Raw genomic sequence first — 22,339 nt, forward strand, 5'->3', positions numbered from 1 at the left:
CTCTCACGTGTGCCACCAACCATAGGACTATAACTCAAACTGTTTATACTCTTGTCCTTTGGTGTCTCTTTCTGAGACTCATCTGTTAATGCCTGGCTACTGCCTGTTAGATAGAGCGTTATGTTTTCCCTTATGCGAAACCCACATTTCTACTTGTGATGAACAGACACCTTGACCTCCGCATTCAGTGGCTGTTTCTGTAACTCAAAGTACAACTTTCGTTTTAGAGCCACAACGTAAGATCGTCTCTCTTTCTTATGTATCTCTGATTACTACAATAATGTGTCCTCTCCTTTTTGCACTCTTAGAGGCTCTAATGGAGAGTCCGAAAGATCCAGCTAGTTCAGTGCTAGCTGCTACAGCATCTTGCATGATATCTCAATTGATGAAGTCCTACATATTATCTCACTCTAGCAAAATGTTCCTAAGGTTCAACATTGGACTCTATTTGTGTTATTGATGCGAGTGCACAGTGTTGAACTACAGATATGGCATTATCCTCCACCGTAGCATTTCGGCTATCATTGAGTGTAGTCACTTTACTATCCAGGGCTTGAATGTCTCTTTAAGCAAATGCCTATCTGTCTGACTGCGAGCTGAAATGATCCTTAAATGAATTCACTTTAGTTTCAATACTCTAAGACTTTATTTAGAGACATTATGTGCCTCTTGCATCAAAGAATGGAATGGCGTATCCTAAATAGCGATTTTTAGGGAATCGCTATTTAGGAATTGCAAGTCCTTATGCATGTAGGAATCACCAAAAAAATTGCTATTCCTACAAATTCCTTAATAGCGACTCGCAACGTGCGACTTGCTATTAAGAAATGCCTTTCCATTCATTCTCATGGGCCAAGAGGCCCATAGGAATAAATGGCAAGTCATTAGCAATTTGTGACTACCAAATTGGTACTCGCAAATTGCGAATGCATGATGCATCGCATTTAGAGAATCGCAATTTGTGAGTCTGTAACTGCATTCGCAATTAAGAAAATTGCAAAAAAATTACGATTTCCTTAATTGCGAATGTCTTTGGAATTGATGCATCAGAAATAGCATTTTACGGTTGCAAACGGGCCGATTCTGCGAATCGCCCCGTTTGCAACCGGTTAAATGCTTGATGCATGTGCCCCTAAATGTAATCTTTAGTACATATTCTTCTCTGGTCATCGGAGTAGACATTTTAGCCTACCCTTTGGTTAATCTTCCTGTGCTTCAGAAACGGAAGCAAAAAATTCTACCCCCGACGCTTAGTCTTCACTTTATTACTCTTAGAAGCATCAGTGGTCGGGTCCTGACCTCGCCATGTTGCTGAAGGAAGGTCTTCTTGCAAGCTTCTATGTACAAGTCCAAAGCTGTCCCGAGCCTCATTTGTCCACATGGAAACATCGGACAGGTGCAAAGCAGAACATGAGTTTACTTGTATTGAGAGGGGCGGTAACTCGGGCTCTCGCAGGGTTTGCACACAATCTTCAGTCTCTTGCACATTTAGCCACACCTGTACATTGCTCTCCAGCGAGCCCAGGGTTAATGCAAGGAGTTTCTCTTTTCACTGAAATGATTAGGTGCTCCATGTGCTTAACATCAGCAACTCAGCACTATCTTAAGACTGAGTAAGAGCAAAAACTCAGGCTGCCTTATGACTCACTGGTTTCTCTTTCACAGTATTAATATATCCATCACAACTCTGATGCCTCCGCCTTCGGTTCCTGCTTGAGTGGGTCTGTTCTCTTCCCCCAAGTGTCACATTTGGCATCGATGTTTCATTACGAGCCGGAGCTTCAAGTTTCAGTGCCTGAACAGGAACTTGACAAGTTACATCCCCCCTGGCCTTCGCTTTTCAGTCTTAATCCTCTGCACTAGGGACAATTTTGTCATTAGTAATGGAACTGCTGATTAATAGCACTACTACGAATGAAACGGCATTTTGTTAATAGTAGCATCAACGATTAGTATTAGTAACAGAAATTGGGATCGTACTGTGCCAGCAACATTGTTTGCCCTTAAGAATGTCACCCTCACCGGTGCCTTTTTGCCAGAAAAGTTTGCTTAACTAGCCAGTTTTGCACAAACAATAAATACCAAGTAAACTGGGTAGATGGAGGTACTGGGAGCAGCGTCTATGTGGAATCGCATATTTTTATGTGTAGCAAAACTGATACCAAGGAAACGTTTGCATATATTGAAAAACACAAAAATAAACTAACGACTTGTTCATATCCGCAGCAGCGTAGACTCTTAGGGCCATATGTATCAGCATATATCCATATAGAGACAGAATGGGCAAAACCCTTTGATACATCTGGCCCTTAGTCCCCAGCTCTGCCTGTCTATAAACCCGGTGGTACAAAAGGGGGTGGTGATGGACGGAGCATCTGTACCAATCAAACACTTACACCCAGTCAACAGATCTGGGTTTAATCCATCACAGTTCTTTAGCCCACTCCGCCACCCCAGTTCTTCAGACATGGCCATATGCAAATCAGTCTGACCCTGTGCCTCATGGAAACAGTCCAGCCTGAACTGCCAAGCTATGCCTTCCCTTGACCGGAAAAAAGCTTCCGAGGACCGGTTTCTGGCATTTCAGCCGGCTTGCTTGAATCCAGTGGCAAAGTGATCAAGGGACTCACGTCTGAGCATACCCTGCCAACTTATGGCGAAAAAAGTGGTACAAAAGGGGGTGGTGATGGACGGAGCATGTAAAAAAACGATGGATTTATGCCCAGATCTCTGTACTGGGGTGAATGTATGACATTGTTCTGCATTCTGTTCATCAACTGTTGTTTTCACATTGTGGGATGGGTATGCTCAGACATGAGTCCCATGCTCTCCACACCACTGGAGTCAAGCTATCCTGGCTGAAGGCGGCTGATAGCCAGAAACCGGTCCTAGGATGCTTGATTCCGGTCCAGGAAAGACATGGCTTGGCAGTTCGGGCTGGACTGTTCCCATGATTCACAGGGTCAAGGCGGATTTGCATATGGCCATGTCTGAACTGGGGTGGTGTGGAGTGCAAAAAACGATGGATTTAGGCCCAGATCTCTGTACTGGGGTGAATGTATGACATTGTTCTGCATTCTGTCCAACTGTTGTTTTTGCATTTGTCTATAAACCTGTCATGCTTGACAACCGCTGTTCTCATTAGAAATGTAAAGTATATCTTGGCGTCTACTAACTAGAATCGTATTCCTTCTGTTCAGTGTTCACAGCTTGTATACAGTATTGTTATTTTATATACTTGACACACCTTTATTTTGCACGAACAAAAACTAAATGATGTTTTGACACCAAACTTATGTCGATAGTTGGTTTCTATTTAATGTTCGAGTTGCATTCTATATTGCAGGCTTTTTCATTGCTTTGTGTTTTGCTCCACAGGTCTCCCGGTTGGCATGCTTTTGGGAAAGAAAGTGGCTTCTCTGAGGATGGTGCTTCGTTAAAAGAAGATGAGACCATCCAGAAAAAGGTACGGTAACTGGCTGGGGTAGGTTTGTTAACCTGCAAATGAACACAACACACCTTCCTGCACAGTACTTATGGGTGTCTGTATTGGCACTTATGAAACACATATCTGGTTGTAAAGCAAAGACGTGCTTTAACGAATAATGTGGTACAGTTTTGTAGGACACTGATCACAGCTTGCTTGACCCCCTAAGGAGGCTGGGCTCCACACCCATCCGATAATTCTCTCGCCTCGGTGCCCACTCTGATCAGCGATCACACTCGGCAACTCTGGGCATTAGCTTGCCTCATCTTCACTAACGGCCCCACCAGACCGCCGGGGATGCCTGGTCTCACCCTGGAGATACCCATTAAGGGACCATCTCTCAGGGAAGCCAGGAAGGGTTTCGCAGCGGTCGAAGCGCCTTGGGACCCTCCGGGTAAGTAGTGCGCTATATAAATGCCTATACATACATACATACATACAATACTGCTTCTTTGTGCGTCCATACTGCGGATGCAGTGAATGTTGTTACTTGCAGGCAAGGTGTTCTTTATGGTGTGATGCAAGTCTGCATGGAATTTAGGCATTAGGCGGGTAGCAGTAGCATGCCTGGCCTTTACCTATATAGTTTAACATTTGTCATTCCAATGCTGGTGTGTCTGAAATTGACCGCTGCAGAGCTTTACCTTGTCTGCCATTTAGAGTTGTGTGCAGGTGGCACCAGACTTATAAATGATACAGCATGTCTTAATTCATGTTTACGGGAGAGGGCACCAATAGGAATTACTAAAGATTATTGTTATACGATTATTTCTTCTCTATCCCTAAATCAATGTCGGGGCGCTTGCTGAAATATCGCTCTTCATTGCTCTGTTATGCCCTGATTACGACTTTACCACAGCTGTGGACTATCCTTAATGCAGTTGTGTAGAGTGATTAAAACCACGCTCCGTGCAGCCTCTGTTCTTTCTGCTTCATAAAAGAAGCAGCACCAAACATTATCCCCATATTTATAGAGCACATTTATCATACCTCAGCTGTGAAAAGCAATTGTAGGGTTGCAGTTTGACACATCATGCTGGTAGCAATGACCTCGTTTCAAACTTGTGACTAAAATCGCTGGTCATTTGCCAGCATTCTGCTAACAATACATGCCACATGTTGGAAGATTACCGGGTACTCTGTGCTCTAAGACGCCATTCTCTGACTCTGCAATGAAACAAGTTAATGGTTCAAGACGACTTTTAAGAGTCAAACTTGCTCTGCCAGGGCAGCATGATGAGTGGGCAGTTTGTTGTGGACTTTTAAGATGAAAGAGGTCCATGCAGACAGGACTTTTAATTTTTCATAAGCAAAAAGAAAAATACATCCCCGTGAGTGCCTTTTTAATTGCCTTGACTTCTTTTCCTTGATGTATCTCCTGAAGTTATGAGGGATTTTCCAACAACGGGAGTGTAGCAATGTCCCAGAAAAGTAACCTCTGATACTGAGTGCCGTGACTCTTCTGTGACTGTTTCCCAAACAGCAGCACTAGCAACATGTAAAGTCAAAACATACAAGGTTAATTATTACTACAATTCGGCCTGAAATCTGCTCCCTAATTTTTCATTACGGTTCATAGTGAGATCCCATCTTCATCTTCAGGGTGTCCTCTTGTAGCCTTACTCTGACAACTGGCTCGTCAAGACTGTGTTAAGAATCTTTTTGAGAAAGTAGCAGGTAATGGTAACAAGGTGGCGGTAGGGGGTAAGACGCCATCAGTTGAGTTACTTAGTCTGTACAGCATCTAGTGATATAACCGTGTGACTGGTCCTGTGTCAGCCAGATGTTCCTGGTAGCCTCCCTTTTTAAATGGAAGAGCAGTCTGAAGGCTGATTTTATCATCGGGCTGCAACATGCGCTAAATGAGTGAGGCATCATTTAGGTTATATTACCCGTATTCAAAACCAGGAGCTTCTCTCGGGTCAGAGATGTTCATCAGAGCCAAAGATCCATATTCACTCTAATAGGATATTTTTCACCTCTTCAAATATGGCTGAAAGAACATTTTCTCTTTTCGAAGAATGATTCTTCTCCTGTTCCAGGTTTGTTCATTTTGACGATAAGGAGATTCTTTACTGTTGTGTTAATTTAACTTTTGTCCACTCAGGGGCACCGTACCCCTTTGCCTCTCTAATTGTCTTCAGCTGTCCATTCTAGAATGTTGAGATTGACAGCTGAGCTGATGACTGAAGCAAGCGGACGTGTTCCTCGAGCGCTGTGACCTGAGCGTTCTTGTATTGGTTATGATAATAAAGTCTTCTTACTCAACGACTTTGAATATATTTGACCTGTACAATTTTGGAGACCAACACAAAGCACTCAAAATCGGAAAAATCATTATATCATACTTCTACCGGTGATGAGCATTCAAGTTTGAAGCGATTTGCAAGATTATATATTTAATGCAAAACTAAAGACTAATTGAGTTGGAATTTAGAGATCAACATGTAAGGAAATCGTCCTATGTCAGCCAGCAAATTTGAAATTTGTTTTTATGTACAAAATTAATATTACTCAAATGAATTCGCCGCTACAGAATGACTGCACGTTTATGAAAGAATCACTCAGAATTGCCACTGGGTATGCGACTGACTGTGTAATTGTTGGCAGATCAAAGGCTTAAAGTTTAGATACTTGGGGGAGAGCAAATAGATAGCACCAAAACTTTGACAGTTCAACTGCTGCTCTGCCTTTACACAACAGTCCAACATTCCGCTGATCACACGCACATTGCAAGTGTGTATTGGCATGGTGCTGAAGACTCGTATCTGTAACCTAGAAACTGTGGTTACGCATGCAAGCGTCATCCAGAGCCATCTTGGTTGAGTTGTCTTTGGCAAAATAATCAGCATTGCAGTCATCTGGGTCAATGCGCATATGCAATTAAGCCATAACGCAACGTGCCGCCATCTTAGAAAAATATAAATTTCATTAGAATTAAATTAGCAACAAACGCATGCCTATGCATTACCCCCTGCAAGCATACATTGAGGAGGTTGCGGATCTGTGTTCTCATAAATAATAGAACATGTAACAATATAAAGAGAGGGGTCCTTCTCTGTCAAAGGGACAGGACGCCAGAAATAGACACTATTAAAAAAGAAAACTCCCTTTGGGTTTCTTTTAAAGCATACACATCCACACTCCTTTCATGCCTGTTCAGTCAAATCACCAGAAGTTGAACAGAAACCAAAAGATTAACATACAATATATTTTTATTTGATCAAATCCTATTATAAAAAAATTCAAGAACTATATATCACAACCTTATTGTTTAAAAAAAAAACATATCCATCTTCATGTGTGTCATATATTAAAACTCAATTTATATCAAAAACATGGGAGCATCTTACAGACAATAAAGTATCGTAGACTAAATAGGTCTGAAGTCGCACACCAAGGAGAAAAACAAATATTGTAATCACTGGTTCAACAGAGGTCCGACCCGGGACCAGGGTTCAATTCCCGACGCGGCAGGGTCTTGAGCTCAAATGTCCATGGACTCGATAATTCTCGCTTCGGTGCCTGACCTAATCATGGGTTCACACTCTGCAACTCTGGGCATTAAGCTTGCTTAATCTCCACAACGGCCCCCAGCGGCGGGATGCCTGGCTTTCACCTTGGGGATGCCCTGTAAGGGCTATCTCACAGGGAAAAAGCCAGGACGGGTTCCCAAGGCAAGCTCAGAGATACCCCTTCGGGGGTCGATTCAGGCGCTATATAAGAAACATAATAATAATAATAATAACACATTAGACAGTTATTTTACTCCTGGTGGAATCGGTCTGGTTTGGGTGACGTCTAAAAACCAAAGCAACGCGTTTCGGTGGTATAATCTGGTAAACCACCTTCTTCAGTCTTACAAATCTATTATGGCGTCTACCAACACAGTCATCCTCTGAAATAAATGGGATGTCGGGAGAATCTCGGTTCTCCCCAATGGAGTCTTCACTCGCGTAAGTATCCAAATGTCAGTACGGATTTTATCTGACTCCCTTTTACACGTGTTCTTCTGTGTACTGCACACTGATTAAAAACATCAATCCGTAGGGCTGAAAATCAATCTTCCCTACAATCCTTTTATTAAAAGTTCCTTTTCATATGGCCACTGGAGCTGTGGTCCAAAAACCATTAGTTTCCTGTTTTCCAAAAGGCTCCCCAGTCACTGGTCACTCATTCGTTGATGAAAGTAAAGGACTGATCAGAGCCGCCAATATCTGGATTGAAGAATCTCCTTACGGGCTCCAAAATCATTTGTGGTGCATACTCATAAATAATAAACTACGGGGAGTGGCTTGCAACCGAGCATGGCGGCAGCGTAAAGGGAGAGCTCTGTGAGTAGGGCGGCTTCTCCAACAATCAGATTAATTATCCGTTCATTCCCAGTCCTCTGAAGGAAGGTCCCGGGGCTCAGGACCGGGCGGAACCGAGCGCAGAAGAGCCAGTGGAAATCCGTGACCGGGTGCGGGTTGTGTAAGAGGCGTCCGGCGGCCTGTACATAGACGAGGAGCACTGAGTTGTGGTATCCAGAGCGGCCAGGCGGAAGGGCCCAAGGTCCGGGAGAAGATCACCGGAAGTTCCCTGCCTCTGTATATGGAGGTGGTGGCGGAGCTGAGAGACGGCGACAACCGGCCACCAGTGGTGCGACTACAAGAAAACTAAGTGCGGCAATAAAGATGACTGCAGAGCTAAAGGAGGCGCAGACAGTGTGAGGCGAGGCCGGACTGCGGGCAACGAAAGCGTGCGCAGTGAAACCAACGTGAGCGACGCCGCAGGCACCGGGAGAGAAGCGCCGGCGGCGGTGATACGACCGGCAGCACTTACAGGCACATCGGAGGTATGGGGCAAGCGGAGAGGCAGCGGGAAGACGCAGCAATAAACAGTCGCAGTTCTGGTGGCGGCATTACGTGAGGCCCAGGGTTAAAAACAGGGTAGGAATTCCACTAAGCGCCTCTGGTGGGACGTCAGCAAGAATAAATTTGGCCCATACCTGCGCATCCAGATTCACCGAGGACACAGCCAAAGCAGCCCAACAGCAAGAGGACACTGCAGCATAAGGCACACTACCTGACACGGCATTGAGGCACCGCTGGGACACTAGACGGAGCAGGGTCTTCCTACGTCCATGAGAGGGGTGAATCTCCAGTGTAACGCCTTCTCCCTCACGAAGGAGCCTAAATTGAAAGAGGGCAACCCCCCAGGCTTGGAAGGTTGACGCAGGTGGGGCCATCCATCAGGGACGTCGAAAGCGGAGCCACAGCGCGGGCCCCACAGGTGATGGAGGAAAGTATACCTGGGTATTACAGAGCACATGGTGTGGCAAACAACGCCAGCTGGTGATAAGGCAGAGTGACCAGGAGTGGCGTAGACTGACCAGAGCACCCGTGAGACAAAGGAGGGCACTGTTAATTGCCCCATCGACATCTACACCCCTGAGGCCAAAGAACCACTTCAGTGGTAGAGAGACGCTGCACGAAGACGCCATGGCGGGCAGGGGCGCGATGGGCGGCACTACGCAGACCCGCCTTGATAAATTCACATTTGAAAAGAACAGCTTGCCCCACGCAGAGCCGAGGATATCCACAGGAAAACAAGCTGACTGAAATGGGATCAAAAAAGTGACGTTGGAAGACGTTATGAAAGCACTGACACAGGTGCAGACCACAGTGGGTTCGATTTCTACAGAAGTCACCCTGATACGCGCCGACTTCCACAAAATGTCCGAACGGGTGGAGTCACTCGAAGTGGTCGCCAAGTCGCTGGTGGAGGATGTGTCTGAGTTACAGACGGCAATGGAGCAGGTGGCGGCCGAGAACAAATCCCTGAAAGAAAAGCTGGATGACCAGGAAGGACGCTCAAGGAGGAATAACGTCCGGATTCTTGGGGTTCCGGAGTCTGAAGGCACTAGAGCGACGGACCTATATGTGGAAGATCTGATCAAAACGAAGCTCCAACCTAAAAGCCTGACAACTTCCCTCTTATTCGAAAGGGCACACAGAGTCCCGGGAGGACGACCAAAACCGGGCGCGGCGCCGAGACCCATATTGGCGAGACTCTTAAACTTCCGAGACAGGGACGCGATTCTCCAAGGGGCGAGGGTGTCCCCTCCTATCAAGATTCAGAACTCTTCGCTTGCCTTCTTCCCAGATTACACAGCGGAGGTTGCCCGTCCTCGGAGGACTTTTCTGAATGTAAAAAAGGAGTTAAGGGCAAGAGAAATTCCAGGATCTATGACGTTACAACGCAGACCGTTACATCGCAATTTTTACAACGCAGGATCCATTACAATGCATGCCTTTACAACGCATGTCATTACATAGCAGATACTATTACAACGCATTCCATTACAACGTAAGTATAGGTAAGTATATCTTTTTAAAAAAAATGTAATTAAGTTAAATTAATTAATTTAATTTAAATAAATTTTAAAATAGTAATTAAGTTAATTTAATAAATGTAATTCTATTTATTTTATTTAATTAATTTAAAAATTGTAATTAATTTAATTTAATTAATATAATTTAATTAATTTATTTTAATTTAATTAAAAAATGGAATTAATATAATATAATTAATTTAATGTAATTAATTTAATTAATTTTATAATTGTAATTAATTTAATTAATTTAATTTAAATGTAATTTAATTAATTTATAAATGGTAAATAACATAATTTAATTAATTTAATTTAATTTATTTAATATAATTAATTTAATTTATTTAATTTGGTTTTTTTTTAAACTGAACCCTAAAAATACCCCTGTACCCCAAAACCCAAACCCAGCCCTGAACCCTAAAAATACACCTGTACCCCAAAACCCAAACCCAGCCCTAAAACCTAAAAATACCCCTGTGCCCCAAAACCAGCCCTAAAACCTAAAAATACCCCTGTACCCCAAAACCCAACCCTAAAACCTAAAAATACCCCTGAACCCCAAAACCCAAACACAGCCCTAAAACCACCCCTGTACCCCAAAACCCAAACCCAGCCCTAAAACCTAAAAATACACCTGTACCCCAAAACCCAAACCCAGCCCTAAAACCTAAAAATACCCCTGTACCCCAAAACCCAAACCCAGCCCTAAAACCTAAAAATACCCCTGTACCCCAAAACCCAAACCCAGCCCTAAAACCTAAAAATACACCTGTACCCCAAAACCCAAACCCTGCCCTAAAACCTAAAAATACCCGTGTACCCCAAAACGCAAACCCAGCCCTGAACCCTAAAAATACACCTGTACCCCAAAACCCAAACCCAGCCCTAAAACCTAAAAATACCCCTGTACCCCAAAACCCAAACCCTGCCCTAAAACCTAAAAATACCCCTGTACCCCAAAACCAGCCCTAAAACCTAAAAATACCCCTGTACCCCAAAACCCAAACCCAACCCTAAAACCTAAAAATACCCCTGAACCCCAAAACCCAAACCCAGCCCTAAAACCTAAAAATACCCCTGTACCCCAAACCCAGCCCTAAAACCTAAAAATACCCCTGTACCCCAAAACCAGCCCTAAAACCTAAAAATACCCCTGTACCCCAAAACCCAAACCCAACCCTAAAACCTAAAAATACCCCTGAACCCCAAAACCCAAACCCAACCCTAAAACCTAAAAATACCCCTGAACCCCAAAACCCAAACCCAGCCCTAAAACCTAAAAATACCCCTGTACCCCAAACCCAGCCCTAAAACCTAAAAATACCCCTGTACCCCAAAACGCAAACCCAGCCCTAAAACCTAAAAGTACCCCTGTACCCCAAAACGCAAACCCAACCCATAAAACATAAAAATACCCCTGTACCCCAAAACCCAAACCCAACCCTAAAACCTAAAAATACCCCTGCACCCCAAAACACAAACCCAGCCCTAAAACCTAAAAATACCCCTGTACCCCAAAACCCAAACCCAGCCCTAAAACCTAAAAATACCCTTGTACCCCAAAACCCAAACCCAGCCCTAAAACCTAAAAATACCCCTGTACCCCAAAACCCAAACCCAACCCTAAAACATAAAAATACCCAAACACCCCAAAACATATACCTCAGTACCCCAAAACATATACTCCTATACTCATACTTATTTTAAAAATTACTTAAATTAATATATTTAATTTATAATATTAGAAAACATAAATAAATATATTTATTTAAAATTAATATTAATTAAATTAATTAAATAATATTAAATAAAATAAAAAAAATGATATACTTACCTATACTTACGTTGTAATGGCATGCGTTGTAATAGCATCTGTTATGTAATGTCATGCGTTGTAAAGGCATGCGATGTAATGGAACCAGCGTTGTAAAAGTTGCGTTGTAATAGACTCCCGTTGTAAAGGTTGCGATGTAACGGTGCAATACCGAAATTCCATACTCAATGATGTTCCCGGCCAGGTTGCAGGTGGTGGCAGACAACAAAACCTGTTTTTTTGACACGCCTGACATGGCCCAAGAGTGGCTGGAGGGCTGGAGACAGGTCAGTCAGCCTCGCTGCTCGAATAGAAGACAACGTGGTCAGCGACCTGAAGGGAACTCAGGATCACGAATGTCGGGGCCTGAAGAGGCGGAGCGCTCCCCAACGAGGGAAGATTTCACCGATGAAACAAACATAACAATAACCACCCGGTATCAACTTGCTGATTAATGGACACGATACCTGCACAGCGGACTGCCTTGGACACTGGGCTACGGGACTCCTAAGAGGGTATGAGGGTCCTCCGACTCCGGGGGGTCTTTCACCCCAACATGCAAGTATCTGGTGTGGGGGATGGGTCAAGCACTCTAAGTTGAGGGGGCGGGCGGTTGGTTCAAGGTCCGTGTAGCAGGGAGGCAGGGAGGGGGGAGTTCGAAGGGAATGAAGTTCTTGTTTTGTTATTCCCTTATGTAGGGGAACTGTTTATTGGAAAGTTAACTCAATATGTAACAGTAGGACTCGGCGGGAATGGTACACTGGTGAAGTGGATGGGGGGGTTAGGGCATGTGCGCTACCATCCAGAACGCACCCATATACCCAACTCCTGCTTAGGTATGGCACCCGTCTCACAGGATAACACCTCAGATGGAGGCACATAGGTAACGCATGTAACACCTCTTCAGATAGTATCGTGGAATGTGAGGGTCCTGGGAGACAAAATTAAGAGGGGTCTGGTTATGCAGAGCATAAAGAGACTAGGGCCAGCACTGGTTCTCCTACAGGAGACCCACCTCATGGGCACAACATGTCAGGCATTAGACAGGCGGGGCTATCACATGGTGGCGCACTCTGAGTTCACTTCTCAGTTGCGCGGAACGGGCATATTGTTGCGGAAGTCATCCCCATTTATGCTCAAAAACACTAAAACGGACGACCAGGGCCGCTTCGCGGTGGTCCATGGGCAGTGGGAAGGCAGACCTCTGACCATAGTGTCAGTCTACATTCTGCCAGCGCTCCACGCCGTTGCTTTTCGGGCATTGGGGGACTTTCTCTGGAGCTGCAGGAGGGCGACCTTGTCCTTAGGGGGGGGACTTCAATGCAGTAGCTAATGACACGCAAGATAGATCCCAGTACGGTCGCAAACACCTGGACCCTCGCGGCTCAACGACTTTCTAGAGGCACAAGGACTTGTTGATGTATGGTGACACATGCACCCCACTGCGCGACAGTTTACCTATTACTCTGCAACACATGGTAGTCTGTCCCAAATAGATTACTTTCTTACCTTGGGCGACGGCCTCCTCACTATTGATGGAGTACATATTAGACCCAGGTGCATTTCAGACCACTCCCCTAAAACGCTGACTCTGGACATATCCTCTTATGGGTCTTTTCCTGACAGGACAATCTACCCGGGATACTTGAAGGTTCCGTCTATACGGAAAGATCTGAAAGTAACCACCCGGCACTATTTCACTGAAAACGCAGCATCCGTAAAGTCCCCCTCGGTCCTGTGGGAGGCATATAAAACAGTCCTGAGGGGGCAGGCCATTTCCTCCATAGCAGGGCACAAGCGCACACAGAGAAGGGAAATAACAGAGCTAGAATTAGCTCTACATACAGCAAACACTGCTCACATGGCGGACCCAACACCAGACCCACTGCATGCACTACAGCTACGCCAAGAGCAACATGACGATCACCTGAAGCGCTGGACAATAGATAACATAGCGGCGACTACACATAGAATCTATGATGTAGGGGACAAGGCGGGTAAACTACTGGCCTGGGTTGACAAGAAGAGGGGTGGTAGTAAGAGTATCTTGCAGCTGCGCGCTGCCGATGGAACACTTCTCACATGCCTGGCAGATATAGTCTCCAAACTGGCCGACCACTATCAGACGGTTTATACCCCGAGCGAGGAGGTGTTGGCGGGAGCGGCGATGGCTGCTCTCCACAATGTGCCGACGCACACTCTCTCACAGGACGCAGTGGCGGAGTTGGAAGCCGATATAACATTAGAGGAGATACAACTGGCGATCAATGCAATACAATCCGGCAAGGGGGTAGGCCCCAACGGGATCTCTATCGAATGGTACAAGACAATGTTGGAGGTTCTGGGTGCGCCCCTACTAGCCATGTATGTCGAAAGTTTAGACCTTGCAGTCCTCCCGTTAGATCAACGCACGGCGACGATAATCGCAATCCCGAAGCCGGGCAAACCGCCGATAGAATGCACGTCCTACCGCCCGATATCGCTCCTAAGTGCGGAAGCCAAGATTTTGGCAAAACTGCTGGCTACTCGAATAATGCCCCAACTCTCACACTTGATCCACCCGGATCAATCAGGCTTCATGCCACACAGGAGCACTGCCTTAAACCTTCGAGTCCACGGGGCGGTGGCGCGGGCGCCGCAGTTACAAGTGCCGGCGGCGATATTGTCACTTGATGCTAGAATGGCCTTCGATATGGTCGAATGGCAATATCTATTTGCAGTACTTGCCCACATGGGGTTTGGTTCCACATTCATATCATGGATAAAACTCCTCTATGCAAATCCGATGGCGCATGTGTCGGCGAACGGTCACATCTCCCGAACGATACCGCTGGCCAGGGGGACAAGACAGGGTTGTCTGCTGTCGCCCCTACTGTTTGCGCTGGTCTTGGAACCACTGGCCACCATCTTCAAAACCACCCCGTTGTTCAAGGGGGTCTGCTGGGGAGACGGCTGGGAAGACAGGGTCTCCCTCTACGCAGATGACATGCTGGTCTACTTGATGGACCCGGAGGAAGGGATTCCGGAACTCCTGGCACTGTGTGACAATCACGGGATAGTGTCTGGTTACACAATTAATTGGACGAAATCTGTGATTTATGTGCTAAAGGGCCCAGCGCTGGCCCTTCTCCCCGGCTGTCCCCTAGAGTTTGCAGATACTGCCTTCAAGTACTTAGGAATTCAAGTCACACGGAACGCAACTGACTTCTATGAACAAAATTTGAAACCGCCACTTGACCGCCTACGGCGCGACATGCATCACTGGAAGACCCTTCCCCTGACGCTGCTGGGAAGAGCAGCACTCTTCAAGATGATGGCATTGCCGCGCTTCCTATATGTGCTTGAAAATACCCCCTACCTAGTGCCCCAGCGCTATTTCCAACAAGTAACAGCTATGATAACCGGTCTGCTGTGGGGAGACCGCCCGCCACGAATAGCGCACGTCAAACTGAATAGGAGCTAGCACGAGGGGGGGGATAGCCTTGCCAAACGTATAGATGTACTACTGGGCAGTGCAACTCAAAGTCATTAACCATTGGCTACATGTCCCCCAGGACGATCCGGCCTACTAGGCAGATAGAATACAGCTGGGCACGCATGGCTTGCTGGCAGCGCTGTATCACAAGGGGCGTGCTGCGAAGCTCATAGGTCCGACAAAACACACAGTGGCGCTTTGGTACAGAACACAGGCGAAGCTTAAGTGGGGAGGTGTAATTCCGAAACTCACTCCTCTGTGGGATGCACTGGGTCATCTGCGACACAGTAAAGGGTTCACGCAGTGGGACAACATTGGCATTTCCATGGTGGGGGACATGTGGATGGACGGAGGGGTGGTTCCTTTCTCACAACTTCGACAGCAATACGATATAGGCCCCAATGAAACCTATAGATATGTCCAAATCAGACACACACTATTAGCAGCCATACGTGAGGGCACAGAGGTCCAAGAAACTTCCTCATTGGAGGTTTGTTTGCTTACTGAATTTATGCAGACAAGCGACACTTCCCTTATATATCGTAAGCTTTTACATAACCTACCTGACCCCTTAGACAAGCTGCGAGGGAAATGGGTGGGCGAACTGGGAAACCTGGACGAAACGGACTGGAACGCGTCACTGGCGTCACTGAAAGAAGCGGACATTTCAGCTAGGTTCAGACTGGTGCAGCTTAAAATTCTGCACCGGGTATACTACACGAGGACCACACTACACAGGCTTCACAGGGCAGACCATCCATATTGTCTCAGAGGGTCTGGGGAGGAAGGCAATTTTCTACATACAATATTGGAGTGCCCATTCATAATGGACTACTGGCGGCAGGTGATGCACACCATCTCCCAAACACTAGAGGTGTCCATTCCACCGGATCCGCGAGTATGCTTAGTGAATGTGTGGGAACCTAATGATCTTACACGCCAGGGTCAGCTTTGGGCCATTGTGGGTATCATGATTGCGATGAGAGACATAGCGCAGAGGTGGGGGGCGGAGGACTCTCCTACGTTAGCACTATGGTGTAGGAACATGGATACACTCATGATGACAGAAAGCACAGATATAATTATACATGTAACTGCTACAATACATACAGATTCTGTGCCCCCCCGTGCATAGTGACTTTTCCGCAGAATATACCTGCACCATATAGAAAAATTGAGCATGGCAATTGGATACTTATGGAACGTTTTACTGTCACAGTGTATGAGTATCAGGCGGTAAACATGGAATACGCAACTATTTCAAGAAATTGCTTAATTAATACGGTGCTCTTGAAAGGAGGGGAAAACACCCTGCTTACCCCAAAGTATATCAACAAGATGTTCACATTCTTTGGTATTGAACATGTCACAGGGGACCCAAGAGGGGGTAACCGTGAGCTGAAACTGGCCAGGCATGAGGCCAAATGGATAATGCGCCTTAGGGCGGTTGAAGTCAGATTGAATTTCAATCAAGAATTGCAATATTTTTGGGGAAATTAAGGGACTTTGATATGTGATTTACTATTTCTCGACTCTGGTATATCCTTGGCATTATCCTGAAATCTTGCTCTGAGCATTTATTTAAAATAGGACTCCCAATAAGGGACATCATACTGCTAGATCTGCCTTATTATTAATATGGTGTTACGTACGATTGCCAGCTTAGTACTAATAATTGGGTACATAACCCTCGTACATATGGCCGAACAAATAGATAAGTGCTCTATGCATAAGTATTAATAGTAGGGATAATAAAGGATTTCAGATATTTGGCTGAATAACACAGAGAATGCATTCTTTATATTATCATTAGATAATTACTTTATGCATTACCCGCTATTTTGGAATCACTTTGGGTATATGAATAGGTATTAATGGTGGCATCTTCTTATTGGGTAAACATAATGTCTCTAATTGACGGATATGGATAAAGTTTTTAATAAAATAAGAATAAAAAAAGATTTGGAGTCTCCAGACTTCTTATTCTCTAGTCCGACCACTTCTGAAATATCAAACGATGTAATGATGGAATACCAAGCAGATTGGAGAAATACCCGATTGAAATGCAGAGAAGAGCTGCAGTGATTGTTTAGATGCAATAAATAGGCAAACGCTCACAATTGAAAGATTCACAGCTTAAAGATGGCGCTTGAATTCTGGTGGAATGAGTTTCCTACTCCGGCTTCTATTTTCATTCCGGAAACACATTATTAGGAAGTGAGCGTCCCGAGCTCAGTGACCTGTATTCGGGACAGAGTGAATGGAACACGAGTAGAAGCTACTATTACAAGTAAGGGGCATAGCGATCACTCGCTAGTTGTGCAACGATTATAAGATTTCCCTATTGAGTGGTAAAACTTAGACTAAAGGAGATTCTCTTTTATTTGAAATCCCTGCAGGTATTAATCAGAACTTGGGGAAATATTAATCTCCTTGTGAGATCTCGCATCCACGGCGGGAATGGAGATGCTTTGATATATAGGTAAGGCAGAATGGTCAAGCTATGTTGGTGATATTAAGAATCACACTATGAAAACTGTGATTAATGGGGATTCAATATTTTGTAATCCCTGCAGTTCACCGGGTGTAACGGAAAACAATACAAATGTTATCATTGAATTTTGCTAGATGCATATACAGCAACAATGGAATATACTGAAATTCCCAGTGGCTGTTGTTACCACAGGGTGAGTCCCTCCTTTTCATAATTTCGAGATTATTATTGTGATTCACTAAAACATTACAACTTAGTGCTCATTCAACGATTTCTTTCCCAGGTAACCCGAGAGGAAATTGAGTCAATTAAAATTAATTTATATACACCTTATCAGCGGATTGGATTCCTCCAAAACCTGAACTGGTTTTAGGAAGTAAGCATTAATAAGGCAATTTTCTGAATTCTTGCGATTCTTGTTTGAAATTAACAGGTTGGATGCTGATACTATGCACATGTTTCTGCCTTCCTTTGTTTATTAGGATCAGCTGGGAATCAATTAGAAGTTTAGCAGGTACTATATTCTATATTCCATATTGTTTGTGTATGTAACCACTTATTTGGATAGATGCCACAAGAGGAGAACAATATAAATGGAGCAGACAATACCATAGATGGGAGATATTGTAGAATGGTGTGACATAGCTTGAAGCATAATTATGACGTGAGAATATGTCATGGGAACACTAAATAATCGCTGCACAAGATGAGAACTTTGTGATAAATATGATGGATATAAAAGGCTTGGAGTTTTTGTGCAACAGTAATAAATTCACCATGTAAGAAGGAATTTTCAGATAGTATAACATTGAACGGTTATGGATGAGGCTGTCACTTAACTATTTTTTTGCATTGTCTTTGCACTGGGTGCTGCAAAAGTCATTTATTGGATAACAAAAAAGGAAAAACAAAGTATCTTGTGAAGATTACAACAGAGATATTTTTGGTATATTTTAGCCCTGAGGAAGTGGCGAGGGGAATATTTCCGCTGTGACGAAACGCGTTGGCGTATGGCTAAAAAGAATGAAAGAATAAGACTAAAAAGAACAAGAATCCCAGCATCTTTCTTCTATAAATAATAATTTATGACTTTAGTTTTTATTGTTTTGTCATGTGCTTTGGAATTGGTAAAACTACTTATGGATTTGTCTCCACCACAAACTTTTCTCCTCACAATCGGAGAACCTGTACTTAAGTGGGACGAATGGAGGGAGTACTTCATGAACTGCATCTCAACATTTGATGGTGATGAGGACTTAACGGCGGAGAAGAAGTTCAAGATACTATAGCATTGTTTGGGGGCAGGTGGTATTAAGGTGGACAAAGGCATTAATAAGAAAGCTAGAGTAGTTGGTGATGGTGAGGTATTCATTAATGCCATTGATGATCTTAACCCTTACTGTAAACCCACTGTTTGTGTGGCTGTGGATGGATATACATTTTTCCACAGAAGACAGGGAAAGGAGGAAACAATAGATGACTCTGTCTCTGCTTTGAAAAACTTAGCCATTACTTGTAGTTTTGGGTACTTGCAGGACTAATTCATCAGAGATCAAATTGTAATGCGGGGTTCAAACCGCAACATTTAAGAAGTCTTTGGGCCTAAGGGGAATGTCCCTTGCCGGCCATTATGGATGTACCTAGAAGGGCAGAACTCACTGGGAGGAGTGCCAAGGTGGTCCTATCCAAAAACAGAGAAAAGAAAGCGGAAGGCACAGTATCTGAAAAAGACCGTAGTTATAGATTTCTTACCTTTAGAATTACCCCCAGGCGGCTGAGTGGATCCAAAGATTGTTTCTTTAGCTCTACCCCTGCGCGTCAGTAGGTGGCGTCAGTTGACTCTGAGTCAGTTGTTGGCATTGTGGTCGCTGGAATGATGTTGCGGTGTCTACTTTGACGCCGCCCATGTTCTTTGACGTCCGTTCTTTTTTTCCGTGCCAGCCAGCCTAGCGCAGATCTGGAGAGAGCTACCCCCAGTCACTTTTTGACTAGCCTATAGTGTAGTTCCTATTTACCTAATAGGCTCTGCGCATTGGAATAACATACACTATAGATTTGACATAGGACTGAGGTCAGTATGTCTCTATCGAGTATATTAAACTTAATTGTGTGTGTGCCAGCTAATTCAGAGGTCACTAAAAACTTTCTCGAGTAAATAAGAAGGGATTAGTCTCTGACAACTGCATAAACATGACAACTTTGTTTCCCCTAGAATCGGAACAATATCTTCAGAATCGTGGAAACAATAGATAACCATTTCACTCGTGCATGCTTCGTTTCTACAGAGTTGCATAGAAATAGAGAGACCGGCATTTCAATAAAAGGGGTTTATTGAACAGTTTTATTTCTCATGCAAGAGATATGAACTGCTACAATGGTTAGACAGAATGCAAAGTATAATGCGCACAGCGTAAACAGTAATATAAAATAATATTGTAATAGCATTGTCTGTTGCTATGACATTTATAAAAATACATACATAAATAACACAGGCTAAAATATTCAACAGGTGCTTCCAAAATACGCCTACCCCAGTGTACCTAACCTAGGTCTTGTACGAGGGAAGAAGTAGGTGCTGGTTTAGCATAGGTTTAGTTTTGCCAAGAATTGCCAAAGGTTTCTATAGGTTCTAACCAGCTCCATTCCTTAGAATGAGAGAGGTTGGTATCTCTTTCACGGGACTCGATTTCCCAACACCCCGCAAGGGGAGTCAGAAACATTGGAGCTGGATTATCGGCAGGAGGATGACAGCATCTAGTCAGTGCGTCACCTGGGGAGGTGGCTTCCTTCGGTACTTGCTGTGGCGAGCTGCGTCGTGCAAGTAGGTAGTCGAACTGCACTGAACCACACCGTCCTTTTCCATAGCAAGTGAAGGTATATTTATACCTTGAAAGTGTTTAGGAATGCCGGCATTGACATAAAAGTCGGGCATATGAACGTCAAGAGTGAACCCCTAAGGAATAGATGTTCATGCATAATAAATGAGTTCTTGGAGAAATCCATATCCAAGCAAGGGGTTGTCCCTAACGGCTTACGAGTCTGGTTTCCCAAGAACTCGTTGTGACGTAGATGTATGGATGGAAGTAGCCATGCCTGTACTTGGGTAGCATGGACTATGCCTAAATAAATACTGGATTTCTTTGCCTACATATGGGCATCGTGAAATGTACCTATATAAGGGCATACATTGGGAAATGCATACGGAATCTAAATTGATACACAACAAGCCTTCTTCTTGACTTTTGTTGACTTATTTTTTAAGTCTACCGACTCCTGGTGTATGAGGAATGTCCCCTCGTCGGACTGCGTTTAAACTTTGCAAGGCCTGAAACCTCCTGATGTCTGTTATGGACCCCCACGTCATGTGCCTTTGGTGCCTGTAGCGCGATCACGACCCGAAGGATCACTCCGACTGCCGGGCCATGAATCTGAAGTTTTTGCAGGAGCAGTCCTGAAAGCTCTTGGAGGCCTGGCAGTCGCTCCTCGTCACCCGCAGTCCCGGTCGAGAGGAAGGTCTCGGGAACGGTCGTGGAGCTACCATCACACTTCGTCATCAAAGTCTTCGAGATCAGCGGGCATGTCGAAGCACAAGAAGAAGGCGAAGAAGCAGCGTCACTCTTTGCCTTCTCCTCATCCGTGAGGAGGATGAGGAATTATGCATCGTAAACATATATGAGGAGTTACATGGAATTTCTATTAATGAATGGAAGTTAGAGCTATCCAAAAATGCTGTATTATGTCAGATTCTGGGAATGCTGGCCAAAGGTTGGCCAGAAAATGTAATTCCTGAAAAAATATGCCCTCACTTGGGAGGTTAAACATGAGTTGTCAGAGGAGAATGGATTGTTGTTGACGAGCGGGAAGGTTGTCCCTCCATCTACACTTGGAAAAGAAATTCAAGGTATTTGCCATGAGGGTCACTTGGTCAAGACCAAATATAGAGTAAAGATTTGGTATTGGTGGCTTGGGGTAAATATCACAATAGAAAGAATAGTAAGAGATTGTACTATGTGTAGTAATTCAGATAAAACCCAGGTTACATTCGACCCCCATTACATCCTGTGGTACTGTTGTGTTGCTTACTTATTGTACTGTTCCTTTAATCATACACATTCTAGTTATGTCATTACTGAATGTGGAATGTTATACATGTCATGTTGATGTGCATCCTTTGTAAAGGACAGTTATTCCTTGATGCTGATCTTGCTGGATTACTTGTACTGTGCTCTTCGATTGAATAAAGCATCAACCCTAATTTCCTTGAATTTATCTTCATTTCACTGGCGACGGGATTCGAAGAGCAGAACCTACGTGGGATACTTACTTTAACCTGATTTTGATAATTTTTTTTTGGTTTTATCTTAATGGACTGGGAAGGACGTTAAAGAACTCTGACATTTATCTACCTTGGTAAATATACCAACTATTTTATTGACCAATTACTTTTGGATTAAACTTAAGGTGCTTGAGCATATTTTATCACTTTCTTAGCGCTGTTCATTTTGAAATTGCAAGCGTTTTTAAATATCGAGCTATTTCGAGCAATATCCAAAGGATTTACATTAACTCCTTCGTTGTTGGATTTTAACCTTGAATCCTAATGGAATTGAAATGTTGGTGTGACTAATTGTAATTTAAGGAAAGAAGCGCTTTACCGTTTTGTTGCCATTAGCGCGTCACAGCTCGCACCACAG

General features: G+C 44.3%; 1 protein-coding gene across 4 annotated transcripts in view; it reads left to right on the forward strand.

Moving 5' to 3' along the window:
- The window catches only part of SUCO (SUN domain containing ossification factor), a 696,748-nt gene that overhangs the window by 179,984 nt on the left and 494,425 nt on the right, over positions 1-22,339 (forward strand). For all 4 annotated transcript variants that reach the window (XM_086956303.1, XM_086956322.1, XM_086956311.1 and 1 more), the window contains exon 2: positions 3,379-3,466. In XM_086956303.1, coding sequence (XP_086812429.1) covers positions 3,379-3,466 — 88 coding nt within the window. The remainder of the gene's footprint in view (positions 1-3,378; positions 3,467-22,339) is intronic.

Source organism: Lissotriton vulgaris, chromosome 1_1, assembly GCF_964263255.1.
Source record: "Lissotriton vulgaris chromosome 1_1, aLisVul1.2, whole genome shotgun sequence".
Lineage (NCBI taxonomy): Eukaryota > Metazoa > Chordata > Amphibia > Caudata > Salamandridae > Lissotriton > Lissotriton vulgaris.